This window comes from Neofelis nebulosa, chromosome 18 (genome assembly GCF_028018385.1).
Source record: "Neofelis nebulosa isolate mNeoNeb1 chromosome 18, mNeoNeb1.pri, whole genome shotgun sequence".
In the NCBI taxonomy this organism is placed as follows: Eukaryota; Metazoa; Chordata; class Mammalia; order Carnivora; family Felidae; genus Neofelis; species Neofelis nebulosa.
The window spans coordinates 36,610,219-36,627,389 of NC_080799.1; the positions used below are offsets into that span (position 1 = coordinate 36,610,219).

The 17,171-nt window shown below is 37.9% G+C and overlaps 1 protein-coding gene across 4 annotated transcripts in view; it reads right to left on the minus strand.

Moving 5' to 3' along the window:
- ATF7IP2 (activating transcription factor 7 interacting protein 2) overlaps positions 1-17,171 on the minus strand; it is a 60,245-nt gene that overhangs the window by 16,551 nt on the left and 26,523 nt on the right. For 3 of the 4 annotated variants that reach the window (XM_058710213.1, XM_058710212.1, XM_058710214.1), the window contains exons 8-10: positions 4,615-4,688; positions 3,438-3,499; positions 2,699-2,768 (exon numbers count right to left, since the gene is read on the minus strand). In XM_058710213.1, coding sequence (XP_058566196.1) covers positions 2,699-2,768; positions 3,438-3,499; positions 4,615-4,688 — 206 coding nt within the window. The remainder of the gene's footprint in view (positions 1-2,698; positions 2,769-3,437; positions 3,500-4,614; positions 4,689-17,171) is intronic. The other variant, XM_058710215.1, reaches the window with a different exon arrangement.

The window sequence follows — 17,171 nt, forward strand, 5'->3', positions numbered from 1 at the left end:
TCACACTCCCATTCACAGTGTGCAAAATTATATTTCCTTTAAAACTCTTTAGTGGAAAATCTGCCGCACTAATTGAACATTTTGGTGGGGAAGTAAACTACGTGATAAACATTGTGCTAAAAGGATGGGAACTTACAGATTAATAAAGACACGGATGCTGTAGAAAAGAAGTTCAGGTGCTTTCAGGAAGACATATGTAAAGAAATGATTACAGAACGGTGTAATCAAGCTATAATATGGGCGTGCGCTACATACCAATGGTAAGGAGAACCTGGAAGGAACAGTGTAGCCAAAGTGTCTAAACTGAATACGAAAGGATGAAGAGTGGGGACATCACACAAGCCTAGGGAGGCCCAGAGGGGAGAGGTGTCCCGACAAAGGGAACCGCACACGTGGAGGTGGTGAGGAGAGAAGCAGCCCTCCCTGTTGAGAGGCGATTAAGGCACAGCTAAGGGATTTGTAGAACATAAGCTAGAAAAGTTTGCAGGGTCTACGTCATTAAGGATTCTGTCGTGCTAAGGAGTTTTGATTTGTACACACAGGTGTGTACACAGGAAGCAGTATTGCAGTGACAGCTTGCAAGAGTCACCAGAAGCACTAAGTTTAGGGCAGGAACATTACTTACTAGGTCATGACAGAGGACCAGGCTAAAGGTGATGGAATTCTGAAATAAGAAAATACATGGACCAGACGGGTTGGCTTTTCAGGAGACAGAACTGATGGGCTTGAAAAGTGACGAGACCGTGGAATGAGGCAGATCTAAGCGTCAAAAGTGTTTCCTTTTGTCTAGGAAAACTGTCTAGCTTGGAAAATGGAGTGAGCTGGTGATACCATTCATCAAGACTGGGAATACAGGAGACAGTCTAGGTTTGACCTGAGAAACGAACCTTTATTGAGAAGTGGATATTCTACAAGATAAACAGACTCATGTTATCATGGGTCAACAGCATGAATTAACATGATCTCTCTGTCCAACTGCTAGATTTCAGACTAAAGCCCCCCAGGTTAGAGGTCTGATTTATCTTCTTAAGCAGTGACGAATCTGTGTTCCTACTTTTTATTTTATTGTGTCTCAAATCCTGTACTTTGGGGAATAAGCTGAGGGACTCCCTGAGCCTGCACTGATGAGTTAACAAGGCAGAAAGAATTACAAAGCCATAGGATGCTCACACCCAAGTATGGGTAAACAAGATTAGGTGAATAAGGATAGAGAAGGGGGGCAAAGGTCCCCAGAATAGAGGAGGGGGCAAAGGCCCCCAATACAAAGGTATATGAGGTAAGCAAGATAAGGTATTCAGGGCAAAAGGGCTCCCCAATTTAGTACTATAGCAGAAAGCTGCTTAAAAGGAAGGACCAAATTAGGTAAACAGGTAAATAGGGCTACAGACCTCTGTGCTGTGGGTGAAGCTGCCCAGAGTGGAGCTGATTAACAAAAGAAAGGTGTCTTGTTAACCCTGAGGTTATGTTATGTGCTCTGTCTTATCCTCTAGGCTAGCCAAGATAAACAGACACGGGGCCTCCTGTCTGCCCTTAACAACCATCTACCCATCTGCCTGGTGTCAGGATTTTGTTTTGTTATTAACCCAAACCCCTAAACCCCTTCAAGACCCCCTTTCCCTCACGTCCATGAGTTACTGTTCACAGTTTCATTGCCTCTTTGTGCACGTCCATTACCATGTTTGTAAGCCTTCTGATCCTAATAAAAATGGAGCAAGGACCCTTAATCGGGGCTCTTTTCCCGGATATTAGCCATCTCTCGCTTTTAATCCTGTGTCCGCTCTCTTGGTGGTCAAGAGAGAACTTTAGACTTAGAGTCTACGGCACTGTACCATGTAGTTTAGAAACAATCTGTAATCTGAATTAACAACCAACTGATTATTATAGATTCCAACTCATTTTCAGATTTATATTTGTAATTTTCATCACTAAACTGGAAATTGAAGGGTTTCTTAATTCTATCATGAGGTACCTGGAGATTTCAATGGTTCCAACCTTTGTTTGGGTCCACAGTTGAAAGGGGAGAAGGAGTTAGACTATATATTTCCTATGCTGATCTCCATTTTTAAATATTACACCATTTTACTATTGCTAATAAGTAATATTTCAAGAGTTTATCAAGAGTTTCAAAAACATTCAAGTGCAGTTATTAAGGGCTGAAACTCTATAACTCATTACTAGTCCCAGATGACTATATTTTACTTCTTTCTCTTTAACTCTGAGAAAGAGGGCGCTGTTCCTCTTCCCTTTCATGTTATGTCCTAGCTTCCTCTCACAGTGCTAATGTTATAGTTAAAGAAAAAAGGTGTGTACCAGAGAAGAGATTCATAATAGCCCCAAACAACCCAATGTCTTTCAGTGAGTGAATACAAACTATTTTATACATCTATACCACAGAATATTACTCAGCAGCAAAAGGGAATACTACTGATACACAACTCTGGTGACCCTCTGAGGGAATTGTGTTAAGTAAGGAAAAGAAGCCAATCTCAAAAAGATACACGCATATCATCACAGAACACCCACAGATGGTTGTGTCATTGGACTGTGGTGACCATCACGTGAATCTCTACATGATAAAACTGCACAGAACTACACACACACATATACTAACACACTGAAACAAACTCTATAAATGTGTCAAATGCTTTCTGAATTGTTACCTTCCATCGTACTTAAGAAGGAAAGACAACTCCTTTACCTGCGTTGCAGTTTGATCGGGCTTCTTTTGTCAGATCGATCACAGAATCAAATTTCTTTTTCTCTGTGGCCTGAAAAGTTGTTGTTAAACAAGATTTTGCCTCCATAACAGAACACATTTTTAAAAAAATAAAACACAAATTTTAAATTACCATTTAGAAGATAGAACATCCTATAAGTCCTTAAGGTTTAATTTAATTCTATGAGGGAGAAGCTCAGGAAATACTACGTGGTTTTTCACAATATGACTAAGCAAAGTCTGAGTTAATTTGGTAAGTATGGTTTTGAAATATGTTTATCATTAAGTGTTTGCTTTTATTTTTTTTTAATTTTTTCTCTCTCTTAATGTTTATTTTTGACAGAGAAGAGTGCCTGTGCCTGGGTGCATGAGAATAGGAGGGGCAGAGATAGAAGGAGACAGAGGATCTGATGTGGGCTTTGTGCTGACAGCAGAGAGCCTGATCCCAATGCAGGGCTTGAACTCATGAACTGTGAGATCACAACCTGAGCCAAAGTTGAATGTGTAATCGACTGAGCCAGTCAAGTGCCCTGTTTGCTTTTTAGTGTTTAAGCTAGACTGGACCATGGGTATGTCAAATAGTCAGACATGAATTTCACAGAGAATGAATCTCCCGAAGAATGAATAACAAAACTAAGTCATCCAACATGTAGCAACACTCAAGTTCACAGAACTAACATATTCAAATAAACAGCACTCAGAAACAATATTTATTACCTACCTGAACTTCTGTTTCAGCATTTGGTAGACTGTTAGAATTTCCTGATGTAGGTTTTCCAGTATCTGAAAGACAATTATTAAAATACCAACATTTGACAAGTTTATTAAGCAATTAAATATTTATGAACTTTGTAATATATACAAATGCTAAAACACAATAATGAGGATCCTAATTAACCATTTACCAAGTATGGGTACATAGCCACAAAAAGTAATTCAATGGACATACCTATTCCAAAGACCAAGGAACAGTGCAAACAAACAAAAAATCTAATTTTTGTTCAAAAGATTTTGTTCTTTGACTTTACAAGTGTATTAGTGACCCTTTTTTGAAAATCCATCTGTAAATTAACATAGCATTTGAGGAAAGACGCACATTTTTTATTCACAGTATTTCTAAACTAGACTACTGGAGAGGGCTGAAGAGCATTCGATCCGGAACCAGTAGAAAATCTCAGATCAATGCTTAATATCCCTTGTAACTATCTGATTCACAATCTTAACAGTCCAAACCCTGGGGGCAATTCAGGAGATACATAAGTGGAGGCAAAGCTTTCTGAAATCAAGATGCAAATACTCTAAAATAGTAAAACATGAAAAGGAAATGGATAATTTTGAATGAGAACTTCTAGGCCAACAAGAAAGCCATTTTAAAAGAGACAAACTTTAGAAATCTTAGGTTAAAGATTTTTACGTAAGTGAAATAAGACAGAAACTCTAAAGAACAACAAAGTATTCTCAAAGAAAGTAAAAGTTAAAACATCAAAGATGCAAAACAACAGCCAGACTTTAAATCTTAAGTGGACTGTAAGGTAACTTAAAAGACAAAACAAAAAGACAAACAAAAAACAAATCTGTTCCCCCAACACAGGCCAGAGCAAACATGGAAAAATAATGTATACGAAAGGGTAAGTAGTTTCAAAACTCAAAAAGCCATTAAACACAATAAACAAAAGGCCATAAAGTGATAAACACGAGTTTAAAAAGAAACCTCAGTTATATCAAGGAATCGTTTACTTATTCAGATATAAATTAAAACACAGACATAAACTAAAACACTTTTGGAACCAGAATTAAAATATTTATTTATTGAAAGATAATATTCAATTCTCTATTAGAAAAAAACTGATTTGAGGTTTTCTAATTTGATAGATGATATTTTAATCAACTTCAGATACCTGTTGGATTTGATGTAATTGGAGCTGTCAAATTAGGACTTTCCACAGAAATCAACATAACATCATCATTGTTACTAAAATGATAAAGAAAATTAAAAACAAAAATAAACTAAACATGCATTATTAGGCTGAAACATGCAATCAGTGGTTAGAATTCTGACTTAACATTTCATAACTGACACGTTTTAATCTAACAATTGTAGGCAGAGGGAGAGAGATGATAAGTATACAATATACATAAGTGTTCAACACATACAAGTCACCCTAACATGTATACTTGCCTTCATGAAAATTAAAAGTATAACTGAAAGAAACCCATTAAGACACTTAGACTCTTCCAGATACAGGACTATAACAAACAAAGCTATAACAAATTAGTTCTGCTACGATTCTACATTGTATCACTATAGTAGAAATAGTTACCATACATTTACTAAACTAAACAAAGTTGGTAAATGATGCTGATTGTGGTTACAGAATATCCTGAGTCAGAAGGTTGTCTTCAGCTCCCATTTGACCCGGACTCCTTTCATGAGTTTACATTATTTTTTTAAAGTTTATTTATTTGAGAGAGAGGGAGAGAGGGAGAGAGGGAGAGGGAGAGGGAGAGGGAGAGGGAGAGGGAGAGAGAGAGAGAGAGAGAGAGAGAGAGAGAGAGAGAGAGAGAGAATGAGAATGAGAATGGGGGAGGAGGAGAGAGCGAGGGAGAGAGAATCCCAAGCAGGCTCTGGGCAGTCAGCAAAGAGCTCAATCTCATGAACCACGAGCTGAAATCAAGAATTGGATGCTTAACCCACTGAGCCATCCAGGTGCCCTGAAATAAGAGAGGCCTAAACATAATTCCGTCTTTCCTTTTTTTTAAAGTAGGCTCCACCCTGGGCATGGGTTCCCACAGGCCTTAAACTCACAACCCTGAGATCAAGACCTGAGCTCAGATCAAGAGTCAGACATTCAACCGACTGAGCCACCCAGGTGCCCCTACTACTTTCGTGAGTTTGATATTTAAAATCAGAATCTTTAAGAAAATCTTGACAAAAATTTCATTAAGCCCATAAAATTGTTAGATGAATTTTCTATGCACAGAGTTACACCACTTTCTAAATTAAAAAAAAAAAAAAATTAATGTTTATTTGAGAGAGACAGAGTGTGAGCAGGGGAGGGGCAAAGAGAGGGAGACACAGAATCCAAAGCAGGCTCCAGGCTCCAAGCTGTCAGCATAAAGCCCGATGTGGGGCTCAAACTCACAAACCGTGAGATCCTCACCAGAACCAAAGTCAGATGCTTAACTGACTGAGCCACCCAGGCGCCCCTACACCACTTACTTATAGATGTTTTAAATTTGAGCTTTTGTATTTAGGTCTATGATCCATTTCAAATTATTTTTGTATATGGTGTAAGCTAAGAGGGGAGGTTCACTTTTCCCCTCTGGTTATTCCTGCAACAGTTGTTGAAAAGACTATCTTTTTTCCAACAAATTACCTTGGGAATTTTTGTTGAAAACCACTGGATCATATGCATATTCTCTAACCTGTCCACCGATTTGTAGGTCTATCCTAAACACCACCACGTAAGTGCTGTCTTAATGAGTATAACTTTATAAAAGTCTTTTTTTTTTAATGTTTATTTTTGAGAGAGGGAGAGAGACAGAGCGTGAGTGGGGGAGGGGCAGAGAGAGAGGGAGACACAGAATCTGAAGCAGGCTTCAGGCTCTGAGCTTTGAGCACAGTGCCCGATGCGAGGCTCAAACTCAGAGACCTTGAGATCATGACCTGAGTCGAAGTCGGACACTTAACCGACTGTGCCACCTAAGTGTTCCAACTTTATAAATGTCTTAAACTTAGGTAGTGCATGTCTTTCAACTTTGTTCTTCTAACACTGCTTTCATCTTGTAGATCTTTTGCATTTTATGTAAGTTTTCAATCAGCTTGTTACTATCTATAAAAAAAAAAAAAAAAAAAAAAAGGCCACCAGGATTTTGATTGAGACTCCACTAAACGTATAGAACAATTTGGGTGAAGTGACATTAATAATGAATTTTCTGATTTGTAAACATGACGTAGCTCACCCTATATTTAGGTCTCCTTTAATTTCAGCAATTTCTTGTACTTTTAAAAACTAACAGATGAGTTTTTTAAGAGCAGCTTTAGGTTTATAGCAAAATTAAGTGGAAGGTCCAGAGAGTTCCCATGTACTTATTGTCCCTAACCAACCTCTCGCCCACAACTTCCCATCAAAATCCTGTATCACGGTGGTATGCTTGTTACAGATGATGAACCTATACTGACACATCATTATCATTGTCAAAGTCCACACTCTACAATCGGGTTCACTCTTCGTGGTGAATATTCCATGAGTTTTGACAAATGTAAAATGATGTATATCCACCATTATAAAACCATAGACCATAGTGTCACTGCCCTAAAAGTCCCTGTGCTTCACCTATTCTTTTCTCCTAACTCATTGGTTGCATTTGATCCTTTTAGTGTCTCCATAGTTTTGTCTCTTCTAGAATGTCATGTAGTTAGCATCACAATATATACAGCCTTCTCAAATTGACTTCTTTCATTTAGCAATATGCATTTAAGTTTTTTCTGGATCTTTTCATAGTTGGAGAGCTCATTTCTTCTTGAGTGTCGTGTATTATTCCATTGTCTTGAATGTATCGGTTTATTTATATAATGAAGGACATCTTGGTTGCTTCCAAGTTTTGGCAGTGACGAATAAAATTACATTTTATATGATTCTATTTTCTCTCCTTTCTTAGCCTATCAGTTATACTTCTTTTTTTAGATGGTTCCCTTAGAGTCTATACGTTTACAACGAATCCAAGACTACTGGCAAATAACACTATGCTGCTTCACAAGTAGGGCAAGTACCTCCCAATAACAAAATATTCCTAATCTTTCCTGCCTTTTCCATGTATCATTGCTATCGTTCATTTCATTTAAACAAACACACACATACATAAATACACTGTTGCCATTGTTTCCAACAAACTCTTGTCAAATCACTTAATAAGATGAATAAAAGCTTGCGCTCTACTTTTGCTTATTACGTCTCTGACAATCTTTTCTTTCTGTAGATCTGCTTTTCTGATTTATTTTCCTTCTCTGTGAAGAATTTTTAACATTTCTTGCAAGGCAGGTCTACAGGCAACAAGCACACTAAACTTTTGTTTGTCTGAGAAAGTTTGTATTTCTCCTTTGATTCTGAAGGAGAATGTCACAGAGTACAGAATCTTAAGTTGGTGGTTTTTTGTTCTCTCAACATTTCACTCTACCCTCTTCGTGCTTACATCATTTCTAAGGAGAAGTTGGAGGTAATTCTTATCTTTGCTCAACTATGGGTAAGGTGTTTTTTTCCTCTGGCTTTTTTCAAGATTTTATCTTTGATTTTCGGAATTTTAAAAATCGTATGCCCAAATGTAGGTTTTTTTGTTTTGTTTTTTAGTATTTATCCTGTTTGGTGTTTTCTGAGATTGCTGGTTCTGTGACTTGGTATCTAACATTAATTTGGTAGAAATTCTTCGTCATGATTGCTTGAAATACTACTTTTACTCCTTCTATCAGCCTCCTCCCCTTTTCTATCCTTCTGGTGTTCCCATTTTGCTTACGTGCCTTCGTTTGTAGTTGTCCCAACTTCTTGGAGATTTCTGTTGTCTTTTTCTCTTTGCTTTTCTGTTTTCAAGCTTCTATTGTCATTCTCAAGCTCAGTGAAGCTTTCCTCAGCGATGTCTATTCTAATAAGCCCATCAAAGGCATTCTTGTCGCTGTTTTGATCTCAAGCACTTCTTTTTCATAAAATTTCCGGTTCTCTGCTTACATTATCTACCTGTTCTTGCATTTTTTTCTACCTTTTTTTTTCATTAAAGCCTTTAGCAAAGTGGTAATTTTTCAAAATTCCTAGTCTGATAATTTGAACATTTCTGACTCTGCTTCTGATGCTTAAGTCTCTTCAAATCGTGTTTCTTGCCTTTTAGTATGTCTTGTGATATTTTGTTGTTGTTGAAAGGCGGACATGATATACTGGGTGAAAGGAGCTATGATAAAAAGGTCGTTGGTAATGCATTAATAAGACGGGGTAGGGAGGGGAAGCTTCTACTGGTCCTGTGATTAGCTCTCAGCTTTTAAGTAAGCCTGTGCCCTTGGAGTGTGGACTTCACCAGTGCTTCTCAGTCCCCGACACCGTTCAGGCAGGACAGGATGGCTGGAGCAGGTGGAGTTGCGTATTTACTTCCTCCAGATGGAAGGCCAGAGGGAGCAGGAACTGGACATTTACTTTCCCCCAGGTAGGTTAAGTTCTGGTAACAGTTTCTCTCTAGGACAGGCCTTGTTAAGAACACAGTGCTCTGGTGTATTTTAGAAGCTTCCTTTCACTATCCGCCTCTATAAGCACGAGGGGATTTTTCTCCAGTATTCACCGTAAGGCCCTGGCAAAGCCCCACCTGGAGGTGCTAACTCTTGATTTGTCTACACTGAGCCTCCAGCAATTACAGTTTAGGTTTTCCTACCCTGGGACTGGTTCCCACGGAGTCTTCTGCTCTCGTTCCTGGATGTCGTGAGGATTATTTCTGCCTGTTGTCCTCTCCATTGGTGGGGGGGGGGGGGGGGGAAGGAACGTTGCTCTGTGGCCTTACTTCTTCTCTAGTGGTTCTAAGAAGAGCTGTTGATTTTTCAATTTGTTCAGCTTTTTTACCTGTCGTTAGAATGGAGTGACGACTCCCTGCATGCTGGATCATAAACCTGGTATCTACTTTGTAGTTTTGAAATTAGGTCTTACAGATATTTTAGTAATCTTAGCCCTATGTATATCATGTTCTTTGACATTATTGTAAATAGGATGGATTTTAAATTTGAAATTCTAACTATCTGTGGCCTGTATGCAGAAACACTGTATTAAACAGGACTTATATAACATATATACACACATATACATACATACACACACACACCATGTAATATAGAGGAACAGCATACTATATACACGCATATATACCCTATATGGAAACACAGAAAAATACTTTACGTTACCCACATATTTACAATATCCAGCACTCTGCATCTCTTTACCTTTGCACAGATCCACATTTCCATTTGGTTTTGTTTTCCTTCTGCCTACAGAACTTCCTTTAACATTTCTTGCAGTGCAGGTCAGCTGCTGATATATTCTCCACCCCCCTATATTCACCTTTTTTTAGTGGAAAAATGTCTGTTTCCCCCTACATGTCTGAAAGGTATTTTCACAGGAGTGTTAAAATTTTAATGGGTCATTTTTCTTTCAATGCTTTAGAGATGTCCTCATTCCAATGCTTTAGAAATGCCTTCTAGTTTGCATAGTGCACAGCAAGAAGTCTCCTTATCTTACTTTTTTTGTTCCTTTCTATGTAAGGAGTCTTTTCTTTCTGGCTGCTTTTAAGATCTTGTCACTGGGGCGCCTGGATGGCTCATTTGGTTGAGTGTCCAACTCTTGATTTCAGCTCAGGTCATGATCTTTCAGATTCCTGGGATCGAGCCCTGTATAGGGCTCTGTGCTGACGGTGCGGAGCCTGCGTGGGATTCTCTGTCTCCCTCTCTCTGCCCCCTCCCCGCCTGCATACACTCTCTTTCTCTCTCACACAATAAAGTATATGTATATATATGACTGCTTGATACTGTTCCAAAGGTCTCTGATGCTCTGTTCATTTTTTTCTGTTAGTCTCTTACCTCCCCATGCTTTTGTTTGAACAGTTTCTAGTACTATTCCACTGTTTTTTAAATGAGTAATTATCTCTTCTGTTCTTAATCCTAATCAGTGTACTCTGCATTTACTGTGTTTTTCACCTCTAGAAGTTCAACTTGGGTGTTTTTGTTGTTGTTTTTTACATCCTCCATCTTCCTTTCTATCGTAGGACATGAACGCTATACAGGTTAATAGCTGTTTCATGTTGTGGTTGTCCATCAAACATACTGTTTCCAGGTCTGTTTCTATCATTTCAGTTTTCTCCTTGCTATGAATTATATTTTTGGCTACTTTGCATCCCCGGTAAAGGTGCCAGACATTGTAAAATTTACACTGTTGAGTGATGGATGACATTTCATTCTTTCAAAGAATGCTGGACTTGATTCCGGCATGCAGTTAAATACTCAGGATTAGTTTCATCCTTGGTGTCCTTTCAGTTTTTTGGGAGTAGGTCCACTGCAGTTTTGAGGATGAAGCCAGCCCCACTATAGCATGCCCACCTCAAGACTCTACCTGGTGTTCATACTTTAAGTTTCTTCGTTGTAGCCAGAGGGAAAGCAAAATGTTCCTACCCTGTACAATACCCAAGAAATGTTTGGTCTTCTTCTTTTCAATGGTTCTTTTCCCAGCCTCTTGAAGTTTCATCCTTTGCACGTAAAGATCTGTATTCAAACAATAACTCAAGAGGGTGCCTTTGCAAGTCATCAGACCTCTATCTTTACACAGTTGCTTTTCATCACTGTTCTGCCTCACAATTCTAGCCAACTCAGACTTCCAAGTCTCTGATCTAAATGTAGCAAGATCTCAGGTGTACCTGGGTGGCTCAGTAGGTTAAACATTGGGTTCTTGGTTTCAGCTCAGGTCACAATCTCACAATCTGTGACCTGAGCCCCATGTTGGGCTCTGTGCTGACAGCGTGGAACCTGCTTGGGATGCTTTCTCTCTCCCCCTCTGTCCCTCCCCTGCTCACTCTCTCTCTCTCAAAATAGACAATAAACATGTAAAAATAAATAAATAAATGTAGCAAGACCTGTAGGCTGTTTGGGCTCTTCCTGCCCCTGTCTTTCAACCTGCGAAATGCCTCTGGGCAGTAAGCTTGAACACTGTAAGGTACATTTCAGGTGCTTCCCTTTCCCCAGGGAACACAGTCTTATGCTCCCTGTTGAACATTTCTGAACACAATTCTTTTTCTTCTTTAGTTTGGTTTTCTATTTGTTGACAACCAAAGAACAATTCCTGTAGTAATTAATACTTCACGGACAGAAGTGAACATTTCCTACATGCTCCCTTTAGTTTTGTGAAATCAACTGGTTTAAATGCACATTTTAAAGCAGATTTAATTCAATTATTTTTCCCCAAATTTATCAATAAGAGAGTCTAATAGCCATCATTTCTAAGTTCAGTAAATAAAAACAAATGTTGAGATCGAAATTTGATCAACAACATTTTAATCTTCTATCCACTTTTGGTCTCTAACAAAACTGCTTTGTATGTATTTCTTTCTACCAGTAATAGTGATCATATGGTTGAAAGATTGATAACTATATTTATTTTGTTGCTTAACCATAAGCAATTCTTTTCAGATGTTCATTACACCAGAGTCAAAATCTCTTTATCAATCTCAAAATTCTTCATTTAACATTTGTAAAGTATTTCTAGTATTTTTTTTTTAAGTTTGTTTATTTAGGTAATCTCTATCCCCATGTTGGGGCTTGAAAACTGTAAGTCACATGCTCCTCCAACTGAGCCACCTAGGCAACCCAAATACAGTACAGTGCTATTTTAGGAGTCTAAGAAACCAAGCAGAAGACTTTAAAAAGCAGAGTGGAATTTTTGGCTTTTTCACTGGGCTGGGGTGGTAAAGATTGCAATTTGAGACCCACTAAAGTGGAGGGACCTAGTGAATGCTCCAAGCTTTCAGCCAGGAATCCATGGAGGGCTAGGTTTTTTGTTTTGTTTTGTTTTTTTTAAGTTTCACATGTTTGTTCCATACAAAACAAAACATAGGGCTATGTCTTAAGAGCCAGAGTGAACGAAAGGTAGAAGGAACCTTGCCACATTCACAACAAGCCTAAATGTATACCATTCTCTGAGGAGCTTAGGTGACCAGGCCCTACTCTGCCAGAGGACAGAATGAACCTTGTGTACAGTATGATATCATTCCAGAGCCTCACCAATTTTTCAGAAATTATCAAGTGTGCCAGAAAACAGAATCAAATGATCAGAAACTGACAGAACAGCAATAGCAACAGTTACACAGATGATGTGGATGCTGCAGTTTTAACACAAGGACATTAAAAAAACTATAATTAATACTTTTAAGAATAGTGAGGAAAGACAGAGATATAGTTAAAGCCAGATGGAACATTCATCAGAAAAGCAGAAACTATGGAAAAAAAAGACTACACTGAAACTAACAAGTCAATTCATATAAAGACACTATTAAGAAAGTGGAAGGACTTGGGACTAGAAAAAGGTATTCATTGCAAACGTATCTGACAAAAAACGTAAGACAGGCAACTCAAAGGGAAAACATGCAAAAGTCTTAGAGAAACTTCATAAAAGGTATTAGAATGGCTCACAACCATAACTTGTACTTCACTACATTATTAGAAGGAAATACAAATTCAAAACCAATACGTGGTGTTATCAACATACCAGTGTAGCGAGGCAAAAAAGAGAGTATCAAGTGATGGCAAGGATATGGGAGAACAACCACCTCATTATCCTTTCTAATGGAAATACAGCTTTGGTATGCTTTCCCTGGTAAAGTGTGTGGTAATATCTATTAAACCTGAAAGTACATATATACTCTAGGACCTACCAATTCCATTTCCAGGCAACAGAAATGTGTGTACGTACATTCACCAAAACACATGTAAAGGAATGTTCATAACAGCACTACTCATAATTTCCCCAATCTGCACACAAACCAGGTGCCCACGAATAAGTAAACTGAGGTATATTCATATGATGAACATTATACGGAAAAGAGAATGAACACATCATTGCTGCTCAGCGGAGCATGGATGAGCCTCACAACATATAATGTTGGACAAAAGAGGCAAGACACCAAAGTGTTCCCTGAATCTGACTCCATTTCTATAAAGGTGAAAACCAACCAAAAACTTAGGTTAAAAGTTCAGATAGTGTTACTTAGGTCGCTCTGGTAGGAGTAGGATTGGTGATTAGAAGTGAGGCATGAGGCAGAATGGATGGCACTGGTTTGACCCAAGAGGTAGTTACAAAATGTTTTTATTTTCTAAGCTATACATTTGCCAAGCTATACATTTATCTTTTGTAGTTTTCAGTGGGCATTGTCAATTAACTTAATTTTTAAAAATTATTTATATAAATGTGTGTGTATATATATGCATGTAGAAAAGTGTGTCTGTTTGTGTGTGTATATAAACTGTTAATACTTACCCGGAGAAGCTAATCTGTGTATCTGCACACTGAAGATTGGAATCCCATGACCATTCAAAGACATGTGACTTTTATAAAACCGTTCTACTGACTGACACCAATGATGGCTGTTTTTTTTTTTTAATGTTTGTTTGTTTGTTTATTTATTTTTGAGAGAGAGCACAAGTGGGAGAGGAGCACAGAGAGAGGGAGAGAGGGAATCCAAGCAGGCTCCAGCTGAAGAGAGGATTAATAAACTGGAAAATAGGTCAATAGGAAATATCCAGACTGAAGCCTGGAGAACAGAAGACATGGCGGCTACAGAGAAGCAAGTAATTGAAATACCAGAGGGGAGAAGAGATGGAATAGTGCCAAAGGAATATCTGAAGAGACAACGGCCAAGATTTTTCCAAAGATTTTTCCAAAGATAGTGGAAAACATAAAACCAGATTCATGAAAACGGTGAGTCCCAATCGAGATAAATTAAAAACCAAACACTAAACCCAAGCCCCCACAACTAGCATCATAGTGCACTAATGAAAACCAAAGGTAAGTAGGATATCTTAAAAGCAGAAATACCCACACAATCTTTGAAGAAACAACAATCAGACTGAAGCTAACTTTTCAACAGAGATGGTAGAAGTCAGAGGTAAAGACATCTTAAAAGTTCTGAAAGCAAGTAACTACCTACAAGTCAATACCTATGTTAAAATAGTCTTTAAAAATATAGACAAAATGAGGGTACCCAGGTGGCTCAGTCAGATAAGCATCTGATTTCTGCTCAGTTAAGCATCTGACTTCTGCTCAGGTCTTGATCTCATAATTTATGAGTTCGAGCCCCACATCGGGCTCTGCGCTATGTGGAGTCTGCTTGGGATTCTCTCTCTTTCTCCCTCTCTGCTCCTCCCCCACTTGGGCTCTGTCTCTCTCTCTCTCTCAAATAAATAAACTTAAAAAAAAAAAGACAGAATGGCATTGTTTCCAAACCAAAAAAACCTGACAAAATTTATCTTGAGCAAAACTAAAAAAAGAAGTAACAAAGAACAAAGTTCTTCAGGCAGACGGAAAATTACCGCAGATCGAAAGACAGAAATACAGGAAGAAATGAAGAGCAACAGGAGTGGTAAATATGTGGGTAACTCTGAGTAATGACTGTAACAAAGCAGTGATACCAGGCGCCTGGGTGGCTCAGTCGGTGAAGCATCCAACTTCCGCTCAGGGCATGATCTCACAGTCCATGAGTTCGAGCCCCATGTCGGGCTCTGTGCTGACAGCTCAGAGCCTGGAGCCTGCTTGAGATTCTGTGTCTCCCTCTCTCTCTGCCCCTCCCCTGCTCATGGTCTGCCTCTCTCTGTCTCAAAAATAAATAAAAACATTAAAAAGAAACAACAGTGATACTGTCTTGTGAGATTTAAAATACAGAGGACTTTGAACAACAAGGGTTTGAACTGTGCATGTCCACTTACAGGTGGAAATTTTTTCGATCAATAAAGTACAGTACCCCAAGTGTATTTTCTCTTATGATTTTTAATATTTTTTCTCTAGATGGCAGTACTGTAAAAATACAGTGTAATATATAGTACATACAAAATGTTTAATTGTTTATTTTAAGTAAGGCTTCCAGTTAACAGTAGGCTATTAGTAGTTAACATTTTTGGGGAGTCAAAAGTTATGTGTGAAGTTTTGTGCGTGGGGTCGATGCTGCATTATTCGAGTGTCGACTGTAATGTAAAATGAAAATGTGTGAAAACACAAAAGATGGAGTGAGAGCAGTAAATGGAGTTACAGGGTTCTAAGGTCAAGCACTGCCTACAAAATGGCAGAGGTAGCAAATCATATGAGATTCTGATTACTAGAGTCAAGGATCCAAATCTGATCTTTAGGGCAATTTCTAAAAGAACAATGAAGATGTGTAATTAACAAGGTAATGGGGAAAGAGGAAAACAAGATTGATTCAAAAGGCTAAAATAGCGACCAACACACAGACATAGACAAGGGAGAAGGAGCATAAAACAGATGGAATGAGAGAGAACAGAAGAAAGACTGTAGTTCTGAACCCATGTATTTCAGTAAGATTACATTAAACATAAATCTAGATTTTCTAATAAATAGGCAACTATTTTCAAATTGGGTTTAAACCACATGTTTAATTTAATAATTAAAAAGCTAGCACCCATGTAACCACCGCTCAGGTAAATATATTTTATATGATCAGCATTTCAGAAACCCACGTGCCTCTATCCTGTATTATAAATCTCCTCCATAAATAGCATTTGTAGTGCTAATTTCTTTGTTTTATTCTTTAGATTCACCATCTAGCCTTGAATTCCTACATAACGTACTTCTATTTTTCTGGCTATTTTTGACATTCATTTGAACAGAATCGAACCATTCAATGTTTTTACGGGAGTAACTCAGTTGCATGTGACTGCAGTTCCTCCCTTTCCACTAACGTACAGAATTCCACTGTGCGGATTTACTGTAATTTATTCACTTCAAGTGTAGATGGGCTTTTTTTCCTTCTCGTTTTTGACTATTATGGAAAATGCTAATAAATGTTCCTCTGCATATATCCTATTGCACATTTAAAGGGCATGTTTCAAAGGATAGGAACATGAGGTCAAATGATGGTCAGATCTTCAATATTCCTAGATAATGCCAAATTTTTTCTAAAGCATTATACCAATTTGCTCTTCTAACAACAAAATTTTAAACAGTCAGTTCCCTTTATTTCAAAGCCTCTCCAATACATCTGGTGTTGTTGGATTTTTCAACGTTTTACTTTTCCTTACCTGATATGAAATGACAGCTCATTGTGGCTTTAATTTGCATTTCCCTGATTACTAATGAAAATGAGCACCTTTTCATATGTTTATTGGTCATTTGGAATTCCTCTTTTGTGAAATACACATACAAGTCTTTTGCCCATTTTCCTTTTGTATTATCTGGCTTTTACTCACTGAAACTCTTTTATATATATACTCTGGGTACTAGTCCTCAATAGGTTCTATGTGCTGCATATGTCTTCTTCACCTTGATGGCTTGTCTTCTCACTAAAATTATAGTGCCTTGAGAGAAGAAGTTTCGAATTTGAATGTGGTAAATAAAAAAAAAAAAAGATTTAATGTGATCAATTTTTTCACTTATTGCAAAGGTATTTGTGTCTTAAGAAATCTTTCCTTATCTGAAGTTCATGGAGACATTCTATATTACCTTCTAAAAGCTTTATAATTCTCCTTTTGTTATTTAGTTCCTAATCCACATGAGATTGATTTTTATGTATAGTCTGATATAGGGATCCAATTTCTTTCATATTTCCCTCAACAAGAGTAGCAAAGTAACTGCAGTATTTACTAAGTCCCTCATGTCCCAGATGATGTGCCATACATTCTCCATCACTGATCATATATATATATATATACACACACACACAC